This window comes from Vigna radiata, chromosome 6 (assembly GCF_000741045.1).
Source record: "Vigna radiata var. radiata cultivar VC1973A chromosome 6, Vradiata_ver6, whole genome shotgun sequence".
Classification (NCBI taxonomy): Eukaryota; Viridiplantae; Streptophyta; class Magnoliopsida; order Fabales; family Fabaceae; genus Vigna; species Vigna radiata.
The window spans coordinates 28,235,743-28,252,359 of record NC_028356.1 but is presented as its reverse complement, the minus strand read 5'-3'; the positions used below and the strand labels follow the sequence as shown (position 1 = coordinate 28,252,359).

Sequence of the window (16,617 nt, the reverse complement as noted above, 5' to 3'; positions counted from 1 at the left end):
AACGAAATTACATCATGGATTTGCCATCCATATTGAAATTACAATAATATTAACCACACAAATACAACAAACGACCCCTATCAACAACTTCATCAGTTTTTCCAACACCTTAACAGAATTTTTCAAATCAATCACCATATTCGCTACACCACCCATTTCTTCTGCCTTTGACAAATATTCATGCTTTTCTTCCCACTTCAGATTTGTATAGCTTTTTTCGTTACCATCAACACAACACCATTTGAAGAAACTGCAACCACCGTTTTCATGCCCATTCTGAAAAAAAAATAAAATTAAACCCAAATCGAATACGACTTTGAGGTAACACAAACAACAGCAACATCCACCTTCTCTTACCTTGTACTTAGGGCACCCCCAAAATTGTTTCCCTTTGTTCTTAACAGTTCAAGCTGTTCTAACCAATGTTTTCTCTCCACACAGACACAGGGGTGACACACCACGATGAACGACATTACGATCTTCATTTTGCCACCCATTGCAAGTCGAAGAACAAGTTGAATGTGAATTCTTCATTTCATTCTCCATCGTGCACCCACTCGAACAACAACGACTTTCTGGATGAAACACTCGCGCATCTGTTTGCCCAAAACACCAGCACTAAATCACGAGCTCTGTTTCAGAAATTTGCCCTCTCTCTTTTTTTAATTTCAGCATCTTTTCTTAATTGCCACAATATATTAATTTAATTCTTTAATTTTAAAATTTAAAAAATCTATATTACACACGTTTTTTTGACACGTGTCAATGTCACCAGGCCACGTCACACATTAACTGACGTCGTTTGATGGAATTGACAGAAAGGACTTATTTGGATCAAATTAACAAAAATAGGGATCTAATTGAGACGCTAAAAAAGAAAGGGACCTATTTGAAATTCTGGACGAAAATAGGGACTGAGACATTAAACCTTTTTTTTTTTTTTGTGAGATGTTTTATTTATGCTAAATTCAAGTAAATTAAGAATCACAATAAATATGACATATATTCAAATAATTTCACTTTCTTAATAGATATTTTATTTTTATCTACTATAAAATACAACCATGTAATTTTTTGAGGGTAAATTTGAAATAAAATCATTAGCATTTATTTTAAAAATTAAAAATAAACTAATTTAGAATTTTTATCAAGGACAAAAGTAACCTTCATTTTGTGTTAAGAGATATATGTTTATATGTCCATATTAGTATGTTTGATAGGATAGCATCACAAAAGGATGAGAATTATGGAGTTTGTCTTCACAAACCATTATCTTCTACTAATTCTCACCACTTTCAGGTTATTGTCTATTGGATTCACATACAACCATCTTGTGCTTGCTAATCATGTCCTTATGAGACGTGTTGGATAATTCTAAATAGAATTCTACACTATTATTAGTTGTGAACCTCTTCTCAATATTGGAGCATGGAGAAGATCATCATAAAGTCATTTAATAATTTAAAAGTTTTTTTAATTTTAAGGTTAGGTAATTCAGAAACTTTTTCTTAAATGAATTTTTAATTATGTTATCTAAAATCATTCTAAAGTTATTTGACTTTCAAATTTTAATAACGAAAAATCTTTTTCAGATTATATAATCCAAAAGTGATCAAATGAGAATTTATTAATTTATGAAGTGCAAAAGGAAGTCCATAATAGCGAGAAAACCTTAATAGTAGAACATTAAACTGAAAATTTTTTTATAATAAGGAAATCAACCATAAATTATGGACCATCTTTCATTTTCTTTAATGGTTTTCAACACACCAAAAGTACTTTGTATCCATATCCGTTTCAACATTTTGTAAAGATATTACATTGTATAATTTCTGGATGGAGGGGAATCTTTAGTCCCAAATAATTTCTCATGCCATGTTTTAATTTGGCACAATTACTCCAAGTTTAGGAGTAAAAGGAAAATTCCAATCTTCATGGCCTTTCCATCACATGGTGTCGGACTTGTCCACTGCTGGCGAACATAGCTACATCATGCTCCTAATCACTTACAGTCTTGCGTGTGCAATGGTAAGTTGTGAAAGCCATCATATTAAAAAAAATACAAAAAAGAAGAAGTAAAAGTTACAAATGAATTCAAAAGAAAAATCAGCCCGATGAGCCAAACAACCAGCCAACAAATTTTCACTTTTATATATATAAAAACAACAGATTAGTACAAGGACCCTATCACGACCCCATATTGTGTTCTGCCATCTCGAGGGCCAGTGGGGCGAAGGCAATTCTAGCATTTCTCATGCTGCACAAGCAGCCGCCCAAGAATCGCAACATCCATAAGATTACAAAGGCTCTCATGGAGATGGTTTCCAATCAAATTGAAGATTATTAAAGCCATTTACTGCTCCTAGCCCACTAAGTAGTTGGGTTGACAAATCCTGCTGATTCATAACTTGCTCGCGAGCAAGAGATGCCAGTCCTCCCCTTCCATTCATTATGGAATTATGTCCCATTACAGGTCTCATTCCATTGCTCATACCCGATGGACCAAGACCCATTGTGCCATAACCACCAACCCCAACACCTGAATTACTGTTCACACCCCCATTACCCACATGGCCACCGTTATTGTTGAGCCCTGAATTGTTACTCCCTTGTAGAATCCCGTTTACATTTTTCATGTCGTTTCCAAGAGAACCAGTCATTCCACCTGGGCCGTTCATCTGGGAGGACATCATCATATCATGAATGATTTTCTGGACTGAGCTCTGGGCATCCGTCGTGTCAGCTTCAGCAGGGTGAGAAGTCTGTTGTTGTTGCAAGGGAATATTGGCTGGTGAATTTGCCGTACCCATGTGGTTTCCAGAAGTTAATGCCGGATGAGATGTTTGTGGATTGTTAGATGAGGATGGTGTGGGTGATTGAAAAGGGGATGCATTTGGTTGCGCTTGTGGAACATTACCAGACGAACCTGGGGATGGAATTTGAACCGAACTACCTCCATAAGGACTACTTGCATTGTTCATTGAATTTTGTCTAGAATTCACAGAATTCTGGTGGAGAAGTCCAACAATGGTGCTTGTGGTGGTTGATGCAGATGCTGCATTGACAGAATTATTTACATTTGTCACACCATTGGTAGAAGTAATCTGCATCGCAGCAGTTTGCACAGAATTTTGATCACCATTTGAAGTATGGGGAACCATATGCGGGAGTGGCTGCTGAGGCTGTGACTGCTGCTGTAAATGATCTTCAGACTGTTGTGCCTGACTATGAAGTCCAGACGAACCACTTGTTCTACGAGGAAATTTTGCTAAGCTGTCTGATAAAATGCAACAAAAATACGATTCTAAAATCAGTATTATTACAGTCAAACAACTGGCAACTATGCATTAAAAAACTTCCCGACGATTTCAAACTCAAATTTATCAAGTACCAAAACTTATGCAGAGTTTGTACACAGTTTCCCTAGTCCCAAATAACAAAAGAGAAGCATAATTTGGACATCGTTACTTTTTATGGTGTTTGGTTAGAGAAAAACTGGAAAGGAGTACAGTGAAAAATAAGGATGCCAAAATCCCTCCCCATTTTTTATGTCTTTCATATTTGGGGAATTGGAAGGGGAGGGAAAATGCTTTGCGCCAATAAACAGTTATGACTAAATTAACCTTGGTCGCTTGATGGATTTGTATGTTTACTACAGAGTATACTAGTAAATTATTTCATCCACCCCTAACTACAGTTTCTTCCCTTGGTCAAACAAACACTATAATAGCAAAAATTGGTTTGACCAATTGCTCTTACCATCTGCCAACCAGCATGTAATGACTTGAGAACTTCTATAAACACAAGACGCAGTTCACCAATTAAATACCCAACCATATTCCAAGAATGATAAAAAGGAATTACACCATATGATGTTAGGATATATGGAAAATGTAACAATAGTATCTTCATTATATCTTTAGAATAATTTAGACTATCTTAAATTATCTTGTCAGACTGTTCTGATATTTCCTACTATAAAATTATTTGTTTCTTTATTTAGCATGATGATCGAGTACATAAAGAAGGGCCAGTGATTTGGTTCTTCATCATATGTTAAGTGAAGAAATATCATTTTCTCTAGTCTCCCTTTTCTCCCTCTATGCCTAAAATCCTATAATTTGAATATGGTATAATTGCAGTACCATCTTCAGAGACTTAGAATATTCTGCAGCTCAGTTTCTTAAAATCACTCATGTTTAATAAATAAATCTACATTGTCTGAGCCTGATGATTTTAGTCAGATGTGATTGTACCACGGTGGTCCCATGTGATCTGGCCCATAATAGCTCGTGATAGCAGCACTATCCCCATGTTGTGTTTTGTTGGACCAACATAACCACAGTGGAGTGCTTTCTATGGCAAAAAATGTGTCTATTGTCAGTCTGCTACTATATTCACATGTCAACGACACATCCTTCTCAGGTGAAAGACAACCCTGAAATTCAGTATCAGTTCATTGGTTATGGTGTGTGTGGGTGGGTTGAGGGGGAATTTGAACTTTCCAACCCATATAACCTGCACTGTTCATTCCTAACCTTGTGTTGTCACTTCTTCGAACCCTAGTCTCTGTTCAGTCGTTCGACCTTGCTCATGCATAATACATCTAACTAATCTGACACCGTTCTCTGGCACCATCTCGGATATTATGTTATCCCTTGTGTTTCTGAAACATGAGCCTCTACTCTCAGATGCCATCTCGGGTAAATTTCTAAAGTCTTCCAGTACTTTCTTAGAGTTTCTGACCTTGCTCTGTTCTCTGAAATGCTTTGCTGTGTTGGTTCTATTCGGTTCACTGTCTAACTGTTCTCATATTTTCTTTTACTTATTGTTCCACCTTGTCATTATTTTACAGTACATGCTCATTCTCACAGATCTTTCATGATTTCTCTGTTCTCCATAACGAACATATGAATGTCTAGAATTTCCGGGCTTTTATCTATGAGCTTGTGTATACGTGCACATATGAAATTGTGAATTGATTAACTCGCATATAAAATTTCACAATAGCTCAACCTACTACAGCAATTTATAATATGCAGAATTGATAAATATGATCAAGCATCAAACTCAATCCCAGGTGCAGCCTAGTCACTTGCCAGTTTTAGTTACAAAATGCATTTTGGACCCAATTTTTCACAAATGCAATCTGCCCTTCCAAGCATGATTGACCTGAGACACTCTGCAAGGTTTTTGTTCCAAAATGCAATTTGACCCCAATTTTTTCACAAATGCAATCTGCCCTAATAAATGTGATTGACCTTAGCACTAGCCTCGTCTCCATCCCAAACCATTTAATGTTTGTCAGGATTTCTTTAGCAGTATCAATCATTCCATTTTGTTCACAATGCTTTGTATAGAGATGAATTGGCTAGGATTTATACTACAAACCTTCCATTTGATGCAAAGACTAAAAGAATTTGGAAGTTCAAAAGAGAGAACGCATTGACAGAATCTGAACATATTTTTTGCAATTGATAACGATTCTAGTTGCGATCTGAGAACAGGACAGTTTGTATACTAGTTTCTCTGCAACCTTTACAACAGTAACTAACAATTGTTGAGGGGCCAATCGTACGATAGCACAGATGAGATGACTGGCTTACACAATACTTACACTAATGGTGATTTCTCAGATCTCACTAATGGATTCCCTCCTCTATAATGAAATATTCCACCCAACTCTCTAGTATTACAATCATATTTTTGGCACAACCATATTATATTTAAAAGGTTTATTTTATAAGTTTAACAGAATAGCAAACTTATACCTTTTAGTCTGGGGAGCATTACAAAATATGAAAAATATCCAAAAATTGTTTTAGAATAGCTGAAGAATATATTAGATTTCTCAAGATTTGATTCTATATTCCGGATATTTCATTATTTGTCTCCTTATTGACTATTGGTATAAGGTTTGTGCTATATATATTCTTAATACTATAACATGATGACATCAAATAAAGTCAACATCAATAATTCACACTACATGAATAAACAAACAAAAAATCCTAATAATGATCATAATTGACTGAGATGGACTGACAGGCGACACTTTCCTGTCACAGAAAATGAAAGTGATCACTCTCCTCCCCTCTTACATTAGTTATGTTACGCCTGTCATTTGCGAGAATTGGAGCCTTTTGACAAGGTGATCACTCTCCTCCCCTCTTATTTATAGGAGGAAACATGCCTTATTTTTTTTACCAGCTACCATAACTAATGTAACAAACTCATTAACAAAAACTAAAATTATGCTATGACATAAGAACACTAACAGACACCTAACGATAATCCTTACTTAAGTATTCACCTTGTCCTCAAGATGAAGGGCGATGCCAGCTGCTGCTAAAAGTCCATATCAGTATTCAGGTTGGGTCAAGCATAATCACCAAGCCAACAAAATTGTAGCCAAAAATTCATTTTCGAATGTTCCTATGATGAACACAAATATAGATCAAACACACAAATCATAGAAAATCACTTCCATCCCTTTTCAGAGTCATTGTTCTTCTTGGTCCGTGAACTTAGAAAAAGAACCTTCTGTTTTTTATTGTCGTTCATCACTAAGGTCCATTCCTTTGACTCACTTCGTTGGGTTTGACACATCAGTAAAACACCTCTGGGTGTTTGGTGATAATAAAACTTCAGTGCTAGTGGCATGGTCCATTACGTCAAAAAAGTAACGAACTATTTATAATTACAAGCATACCCTTGTCTGCATCACCTTGCCAGCAGCATTTCCAATATGGGGTAGGGGATCTACACCCATCTTCTCTGACTCTAGCATAATACTGACAAACGTATTAGCAGCAAGGTATTAGTAGCAGTTCTCCTGATAGCACTTCACCAACACAAGAACCCAAGCTGATACTAGCCCTGATGACATCTTTTAATCATTTTTATGAACAGATCCCTATAGTTCTCCAAGGAATATCTTTCTTCATAACAGTGCCTAATTTGCAGAAATTTGAAGGTTTTAATATCCCCAATGCCAAAGGCTTCAATTCTCTTGCAAATTACAAGATGGTCTCTCTTTTCCCTCCCTTTATTCCTTTAACCAACTAGCTCACAGGTGCAATTGACTAACTCCTCAATAACAATTACTTGATAACTTTTATTAACAAACACCTAAAAAACGATAAAAACCTTGGGAGAGCCCAAAACCTTGTAAACCCCACATTAGAATCACATACTACTAATGTGGATTTCATGTCTCATCCAACAATTTGGAACTGATATCCCAACACTTTTTGCAGTCTCCCGTCTCAGCACAGGTTGGCTATGCACTAGCCTTTTGGGGGTGAACACGGCAATGCTGGAATCACCACTGGCTCCTCTCTTTTGCGGCTAAGACACATGCAAGAAGGTTTTATACCAAGGGATAAGAACTTTGGGAGAGTCACACCAAAAAAGCTAGGTTATGTAGTTGGAGGCCCAAAGCCTTGTCCAATATCCTACACTAGAAACCCATATTTCTAATGTGGGCCTATACCTTCGAATTGGATCCTAACAGTTTGCCAGTATACTTTATATTTTTAATTTGTATTAACACGGTTATCATAGAGACATGATGACATCTGACAGTTGGGATCATTTTGCATAGTCTGGATAATTATGAAACCTGTACATTTTTAATAATAGTTGAGACTAACCTGAATTTCTTTAGCCAGAAACCATAGGAACTAAATAAATAATTTAGCCCAAAATAAACTATAAAGGTGTATGCAATGAGGATTTCCACATCTATATGAAGCCCATTGTTCAATTAGAAAATGGAACGCTGCAGCAACATATGTGGATGAGATAGCTGGGGCTTTTGATAAAACATGACACTATTTCATAACCATACTAATATCCATGCTCACAAATGTATTTCAAACCAATAAAAAGATCATTAACTTACCCATGGGTCCAGTTCGTGTTTCTCTGCTATAATCTATCAGGTCTTTCATACTATTTACCACTTCTGATATCTGCAACATGAGAGAAAGGAAGGTTTGTCAACTTAACTCGGGAGACCCTATTACTCAAAAAAATTCACTTGAGAACATATTTCATTAAGCTCATGATTCCATAATTTTCCCAATAACTTTTTATTTACTTATCCATGGAAAATCTAAAAAATAAAACTCTCTTTAGGTAAAATTTAAGTAATTAAAGGGAAACTTTCATAACCACTCCTGAGAATTGCCAAGAAAATATTAAACATAAGAAATAAAGATCTACCGTTGTCAATCTTTTCATATGCAGCAGTTTAAATCACAATAGGATTCAACTTTCGATATTAAAGGACACATCTCAACAAGTAGAACATTACCTGAAGGCACCGCACATATCTCTTTGTATATCCTAAATCATTGACCAATGGAACTTCCAAAGCTTTTGCCAACTGACGGGCTGATGCAACAAACCTGGTAAAGCATTAAAGCAATACATAAATTAAGGAAAACGAACGGAGATTATTAAATGAACTTATTTTGTTAGAGCACAAGTCTATCAAGGAAAAGTTGTACAAGCAAATATAAGAAGTAGGCATATCCGACACATCCCTAAAAGCCTAAATATGATGAGAGCTTACTTACACATGCAAATTTCTTAATACCAATACCAGAGTTTGGAAGTCACAAAAAAAACAAGGAACAAATTTTCTTTCAAAATCAAAAAAAAAAATGTCTGAGTGTAGCACAAGATAGTTAAAATCAAGATTATGGTAAAGATTGTAAAGGATTCAAAATCCTAAATTGTGGGATAGATTTTACTTTCTACAAAAATTTGATACATACACACACACACACATATATACCTATGCAAATAACATAAATAATTAAAAAAAAAATTGATCACTTTGTCATTACTTCTGCAAACTTCATCTTATAAATGACTCAAATTAGAACAAAATCAAGGGATCTTCATTAGTTCTATCTCCTTCATGAAGAAAAACCGTGTCAATGCCATGAGTCATTGACTGCGATTGCTTTTTGGTGACCAACGAGATGCAAAAGCAAAATCGTGCCAGTGGCGTGACTTTTAACTACAGTTGCTTTCCAACAAACAAGGAGATGTGGAAGCAAAACTGTGCCAGTGTCGTGTGTGAGTGCAAATCAATTCCATTGAACAAGGAGATATGGAAGAAAAACCATACTGATGGCATGAGCTCACGAGTTTGAGCGGTTTCTTAATTTCTTATGAAGAAACTTTATGCAGAAAAACATTATGTGTCCTTATATTTCAGTTGGTTTTGAGTTTGAATTGAAAACTCAGACCCGAAAAGTTAAACAAGTTTATGAAAGTGTGGCATAAGAGACACCGAAAGCTCAGATCTGAACAATTCCCCGATTTGCTCAACAATCCCCATAATTTTACTGTACTACCATCACACGCAATTTGAATCAGAAGTGCTATACAAGACTGTAGAATTGGACGATTTCACAATGTAAAACACAATCACTAACATTGGTTTAGCAATTCCTAAGTTCTTGTCGTCTAAGACAACTGCACAGGCAGGAACCACATATGAGAAACTTTAAGGATAGATATTTGCTATGGACATGGAAAAGACAAATGTTTGCCGCTTCTCCCATTAAACATATGTATGAATCAAGGATAGGTAGACTTTAAATAAGCCAGGACATTTGTTCTCTTATTATACCAAAAAATCAAAAATAAGATTTTATTAGAAGCCACTATGAACACATTCAGTATGAGATTCACATAAAAGATCCAGTAACAATTCAGGAAATCAAGATGCAGAAACTTACCACTTAAGAAACAAGTAATTACAAGTTTCAAGAGCAGGAACAATTTAGCAAGTATATATAGCAACTTCATGATTAGATCATGAAAATAATACTTCAGCTCAGACCTAAGCAGAAAGAACATAAAGGAAAAGCGGACTCACATGTTGCAATTACTTTGTAACTCTGGAACAGATAAGTTGGGTGTCGCATTTTGAGTAATTGCCTGGTATTTTTGAGCAACTGCTCCAAGCTGACTAATCTGCATACAACAATAGAATACATATAAGAATAAATAACCATCGTGTACAACACTTGGTCACTGTCTTTGAAACCAATAATCAAAATATATAAGTCTGCTTAATCTGAATTCTCCTTAATCTGAACAATACATATCACAAACATCCGAAGTCTCGCTAAATTCTAAGCCAAAAATATCAGTTAACCATCATAACAAACGTCTTGTATTCATATATTAATACATCAGGATATAAAGTCTCTCTACAATTAATTTTTTATCAAAAACCTGAGGTATTAACAGTCTTCTAGGAATGAGCTCTTCATGTCGCCGAGCACAAAATTCCCAAGAGCATATCTGAAAAGGAAATAACAAACAAAATGTGAACTATTTCTTGAAATACAGAAAATATCACTGATAATGTGTATGCTGAATTTAAGTTAAAAGCTAAAGGTAATTCTAAGAAAATATCAATAATAATGTCTACTTACTTTTAGTTAAAATCTAAAGGTAATTCTAAGAAAATATCAACAATAATGTGTGATGACTTGTAGTTAAAATCTAAAGGCAATTCTTCTTATTCACAACCTTCAGGTCTGGAGAAAAAACTATTCGAAGCTGACCATCACGAACAACACGAAGTTGCTCAAAAACACTTTCTTGTATTGCTTTTGCATAATCTAGGACAATTTGTCCAGAGGAATTATGGTATTCTCGAGGCATGTCAACATAAAGGAGCTCTTCCAGAGTACCACTTTCATACTTTATTTTGAAAAGCCTAGGAAGAACCTCCGCAGTTGCTTCTGAAAACACATAAAAACTTCAGAAATGGGATAATGAAGCATAATCATATTTGTAAACATTTGAAATGCTCAAAAATTCAAAATCACTGGCGGTAAGATAGTAGACGACCAAAACATAATGGGGCCGAGTTAAACTGAAAAATTAAAATAACAACTTACCAAACCCACGGCCAGGTTTGCGATTACATATTTCACAGTGCCATACATCCTGAAAAAATTTAAAATTCAATGTTAGCTAAAACTAACGCTTAGCTTCATAAACTTAACATGGTTGCACTTGATTCTCGTGTTCAAGACTGTAGTAGCTTGACACATGATAATATGGCAATCAGAACTATAAAATCAAGATGCAAATAAAGGAAAATAGTAGAATGGAGAATGGACTACAGACATTATTGAATAATCAAGAGACTAACTTAGATGAAGTTATCCAGGCATCAGAAATAGTTTATAAGGTTTTCTCTTGCAGCAGACCTGAGGGAAAACTCCAGTAGTTTGTCTGCCACTTCCATACATGGAAACACACCACTTCTTTTTGGCATTCGGAGCAAAATACTCAGCAACAAATTTCCTCCAGAATTCAATGTTATTATCCTGCATAAAATTAAGTGTAAATGCATCATTAATAAGACAGAAGATATAGATATTCAGAGAAAACACAATATCAAGAATAATTCTCACTTCAGGTCTATGCTGTTGCTGATACATGTAATGGGTTAGCCGCCTAGCACACATTCCAGGTTCATAAGGAGGCTTCACAGGAGACCGCATATTCTGCTGTTGAAACTGCTGTGGTAGATGGGGTCGTTGTTGAGGCATTGCCTTCAAGAGTTGTTGTTGTTGCTGTTGCTGATGTTGTTGATATTGCAAAAGTCTCTGCTGCTGCAACAGATGATTCATGTGAGCAGCAGCAGCCTGAGAGGATTGCCTTGACATGTGGAGAAGTTGTTGTTGTTGTTGCTGCTGTTGCTGTTGCTGATGCAAAAACTGTTGATCAGTATGTTGAGGCTCCATTTTTACTGCTGCCATGTTTCTCATTGTTTGAAGCTGTTGAGGTTCCAACTTCACCTGAGCAAGATTCCTTGAAGACAATTGCTGCTGCTGCTGCCCAAACTGGTCGTTGTTTACCTGTGGCTCCAACTTAACCGATCCAACACCACCCATTCCACCACGAATTGACTGAAAATGCTGTTGTTGCTGCTGAGCGTTCAGAGGAGCAGAGAACTGTTGCATTGATGGTTGACTATGCTGAAAACTCTGAAGTTCGAGTTGCTGGGAATGCTGTTGATCTGACATCATCTGGTTACCAGAAGCATTTGAAAATTGTTGACTCTGACCTTGACCAGATGAACCCGGGTTACCCAAATTCGATTGCAAAGCATTGCCAAAATTGATTCCACTGCCAACACCAGAGAGCGGATCCGATTCTGCCCCAGCATCAACCCCTCCACCGCGCTGGCTGCTCCCATGGCCAGCTAGTCCAGAATTCGGAATTCCATTCGGAAAAGACTGATTCAATAAGGAAGTTACATTAGACATATTACCTATCATGTTCATGTTGTTAAACTGGTTTCGCTGCGCAACCAGCGAAGGGAACGAAGTTTGTGAAGGCACAGGGCCGCCTTGACCCCCCAACATTCCAGAATTCGATCTCAAAAGTGACGGCACAGACTGGGCACCAAGAGGCGTAGGGGGGCCAGGAGGAACCATTCTCTTCACTGTTACTTCCCTTTCAAAACCTAAGCCCAATAATTACCACAATCAAACCCTCTAACACTCAAACCACACAACGTTTCATTTCAACGCAAAGTCCAAGCCCTTGCTGCGCTTCCGAAACAAACTCAAACATTGAAATGTGCACACTCCAAACACCTTCCGCATGAGTCTGCACAATAGACCAATTTTCAGATCCAAATCATCAACAACAGTCAACAAAACACCACCGCGAAACAATTATCATAAATAAACAAAGTAATACAATAAATCACACTAAATACCGAAATCCTTAAAAAAATGTCAAATTAGAGCTTCTCCTTCAACCAAGTCGTAATTGAAAATGAATGATATCAACAAATAAGATAAATTTAACTTAATTTAATCAAACTAAAATGCACGGTTGAATTTAAAAGAAAAAAGAAAAACTAAAAGAAGCGAAAACAGCAGCGAAATAAAAAGGGGTCGATTGAGCCCTAGGTGGAGCGAATCAACAATCCACGACTCGGAAGAAATAAGGTGAGTTGGACTCAGAAGAACCTACCGAGTTGAAACCGAAGAGAAAACAGTTCTGAGAGGAAAAAAAATGAGAACGGAATGGAAAAGGAATTTGAATTGTGCGCAGAAATATGAAGAGTTGAGTTGAGTTAAGCTGAGTATAGCCGAGTAGAGCTGAGTTGAGTTGAGCTGAGTTGGTCCTTTCTTTCTAGGGTTTCTCCTTCCTCTTCTTGTTCTTGTTCAGTGAAGGGCCCTACTCTGTTCTCAAGCTTAGGTCCTTTTTAGAGAGAGAAAGTAGAGAGAGAAAGGTGTGTTGCTGCGGACGTCAAGATTGTATTCGATCTGATTGAATTTTTCTTCTCTCTCTTTCCTTTTTCTTTCTTTCTTTCGTTTTCTGTTTCTTTCTTCTTTATAAAATTTAGTTCGAGCACACTCAAGTCAAATCTTATTCTTCCATTTGGCTTCTCTCTTTCTCTGTTTTCTACATGAACCTTGCTTTGCCGTCCATCCTCACCTCATCTCGGCCGTTCATCACCATATGTTTTTCAGTTTATATATTCACTATAAAAATACTATTATTTAAAAAAATTATGAAAAATAAAAGTTTCATTGAACATCTTTTTATATCTTCAAATTTTAGTTTAAGTTTTATTTTACCTTAAATTTAAAAGACATGTTTTATCTCAGTTTAAAATAGTTTGTTTTTAAAGTCTAATTGAATACAGATTTTGAAAAGTATTTACATAAATAAATGTTAAACTCAAGAATCATTTATATCTTTAATATATTATTATTATTATATTCCTATGTTTAACTTTAGAATTAAAAGATCTAAGAACCTATATATATATATATATATATATATTAACACTTTCACCATAATTCTAAACGAGAAGTTCTAAAAACTTATATATTAGCCCTTAAACGGACTAATCTTCGCTGCATTTAATGTTTTATGTTATATTTTGTTTATTATACTTATTACCTTTTTATATTTTTTTATAATCTAAGCACTATAATGTTATTTGTAGATAATGTTGTCAAACCTATTCAGATCGATTTATTACGAGTTGGTTACTTTTTGAGTCAACTAAATACAATTCATTTATTAGAGAGTCAGAAAAATTTGAACTTGGTCTTATCTATCATCGATTAGTGGATTAAACGGGTTAGCTCACTAGCTCACTTAATTACAATTTATTTTAAAATAAAAAGAATTACAATTTTTTTACAATTCAAATCTAAATAAATTTCACTTCTAAAATGATGTTAAACTCAAAATAAAAAAAAAATACAAAATAATTTTTCTTGATATACAGTCATGGTGAGTAAGGAAAGTGTATTTAAGGGTTTCATAAGATAATAAATTAATAAAATAAAATTAGGTAGGTTGGGATAACTCGGCTCACCATGAGTTCAATCCGGGTAAGTCTGATTTAAATGAGTCAGGTTGAAAATTGATCCGTATAAAAAAAAAAATACATTTTTTTCGAACTCAACCCAACTGAAATGGTAGACCGAATTGGCCCGCAAGTTGTAACATATTTTGACAGCTCTATTTGTAGATAAAATATTATTTAATTCGTGCATAGTTATTGTAGAGTTATTTTCTTATTAATATCTAAAATTCGGTTTATAAAGTTTAAAGGTTTTTCAATAATTTTCAAAAGACATTTATTATTTTGGTAAAAATACCAATAGTTTGATGTTTTTATTTGAAAGGTTGAAAATATATTTTAGATTTAAATCATTCATATTTTATGTCATAATCATTTCTCATCTTTCTTCGGAAAAAAGGAAGTGAGTTTCTCCGTATCAAGATTTTTTGTATAAAACATTTGTAAGTGGTTCTTTTAGTATCAAAACTCTTGTGAGTCCTTTTCTTTTAATTTTAGGAGATTGTCTCTTATGTTTACACTTGACATTAGTATATCTAGACTTATTCCTTTAGAGAGAGCAAACATTTCTTGCCTTTTTGAAAAATATTTTGTTATGATCCTTGTTAAAAAAAATCAACACCCATAATTTTGATTTTAAGTGTTGAAAACAACAAAGCATACCATATATTGTATTTTTAAGACACATGCTTTGTTAATAAAAAAAAATCACGATAGATGGATGGAAATCATCTAGTCACTAAATTCAAGGCTAAGATGATAGAAGAAGATGAAGCCAAAAAAGAAAACTCTTAATTTGAAGACTAGAGTACTATAATTATTACTTTTTTAGTCTTGTACAAATTGTAGGTGTATTTTCTTCTTATATTTTTTTAGGATTTTTAGAGACATAAGTGAACTTCTTTCAAGCTTCAATTAGGTCTTGATTTGGCTTGAAAAGTCATCCAAGAACCCTAGAAATTTTGGCCAAGGCATGGAGAAGACATGGAAGAAAAGGATTCAAGCATCAAGTCTCATATCAAGTAGAATAAGCTAGTTCTAATGTAATTCTAGGCTCCATTTTGTTAACAAGTGGACTTTAAGTTTAATTCAACCCTACAAAATTGGCTTGTAAGGTGAAGTTTTCACCCACTTATATATTATAAATTGGTCTTATCTCTAGTCGATGTAGGACTTCCAACACACTCCCTTCACGTCGAGATATATACATCTCGAGCGTGAAGATAGACATTAATGGGTGGTTTGATAACGACCCGATAACGGGTGGAACAATATGTTCATCAAACAACAAATATCGTTAGGATAGACTCTAACCATAGCTCTGATACCATGCTAAGAAGTGAACTTAAGCCTAACTCAACCCCACAAAACCAGCTTGTGAGGTGCGGTTTGCACCCACTTATATATTATAAATTGGCCTTATCCCTAGTCGATGTGAGACTTCCAACACACCCCCCTGTTAAGACTTTGGCAAGTGTACCAAGTCGTGCAAGTAGTAAAACCGGTAAGACCGGATATCGTTTGCCTAGAGACTTCGATATTACTCTACACTCGTATAATTACTAACTAACTCAAGCTAAAGAATGATTCCATTTTTTAGTTGGTATTATGCAATGAAAGTAAAATTTGTGCATAAGTAAAATTTGAACTAATTAGGGCCAAAACTAGTGAATATGAAAATGATTGATAACTATGTGGAATGAAGATGTTGGAGAATGATTTCAACTAATTCCTTGCTATGCAAATGCACTACAATACCCTTCATCAATTACTTGTTCTTGCCAACTAGCTAATTTACTAAAACCCAATCACTTGGTGAGTTAGCCTAGGTTCATTTGTTAAATCCCAATCCCTTGGTAATCCACCAAATTCACCCGCATTAAGAAAAGAAGTTTATGACAACTAAAGGTCCTAGTTCTATCCCTAGACACTATTTCCCTTAGGTGTTTAGTCTATTTCAAGTTTCACCCAAAGTTTCTCAACCTTAAGTAAACCCTACAATCAAGCTATGGTTGATCAAGTCATAACTAGCATTAAGAGAAAGACAAAAACACCAACAAGCAATGAATGAAGCATTTTTCATTTAAACACAAGTGCATTTACAAGAAGTTCCTAGTTTACATCACTCTCCAACAATAATGGAGAGCTTGAGCTTACAATGGAATGAAAATGGTGAAGAAGAGACTCAAGGAGAAGGAGAGGAGAGCTCCCACTGTCCAGAACTAGCTCCA

At 35.2% G+C, this 16,617-nt stretch overlaps 1 protein-coding gene across 2 annotated transcripts; it reads right to left on the bottom strand.

Moving 5' to 3' along the window:
• Window positions 1-2,117: 2,117 nt before the first annotated feature.
• Window positions 2,118-13,456, bottom strand: LOC106764757 (transcriptional corepressor SEUSS). 2 transcript variants are annotated; one of them, XM_022782357.1, is made up of 11 exons: window positions 13,036-13,454; window positions 12,535-12,663; window positions 11,460-12,287; window positions 11,253-11,372; window positions 10,938-10,986; window positions 10,564-10,778; window positions 10,264-10,332; window positions 9,902-9,999; window positions 8,321-8,414; window positions 7,907-7,976; window positions 2,118-3,277 (listed from the first exon to the last, which is right to left on the bottom strand). In XM_022782357.1, the coding sequence occupies exons 3-11, from the start codon at window positions 12,075-12,077 to the stop codon at window positions 2,310-2,312; spliced, it is 2,301 nt and encodes a 766-aa protein (XP_022638078.1). In that variant the 5' UTR covers window positions 12,078-12,287; window positions 12,535-12,663; window positions 13,036-13,454; the 3' UTR covers window positions 2,118-2,309. The 2 variants fall into 2 exon arrangements, with proteins under 2 accessions (XP_022638078.1, XP_014504618.1); XM_014649132.2 differs by having other exon boundaries at window positions 11,460-12,663; window positions 13,036-13,456.
• Window positions 13,457-16,617: the final 3,161 nt, after the last annotated feature.

Bases quoted from the DNA above. Each gene is read 5' to 3' on its own strand.
- LOC106764757 (XM_014649132.2), bottom strand. From the start codon at position 12,488: ATGGTTCCTCCTGGCCCCCCTACGCCTCTTGGTGCCCAGTCTGTGCCG. The intron at 11,373-11,459 runs GTGAGAATTATT...AATTTTATGCAG, and splicing joins AGCAACAGCATAGACCTGAA to GATAATAACATTGAATTCTG. The intron at 7,977-8,320 runs GTAATGTTCTAC...CTCATGTTGCAG, and splicing joins GATATGTGCGGTGCCTTCAG to ATATCAGAAGTGGTAAATAG.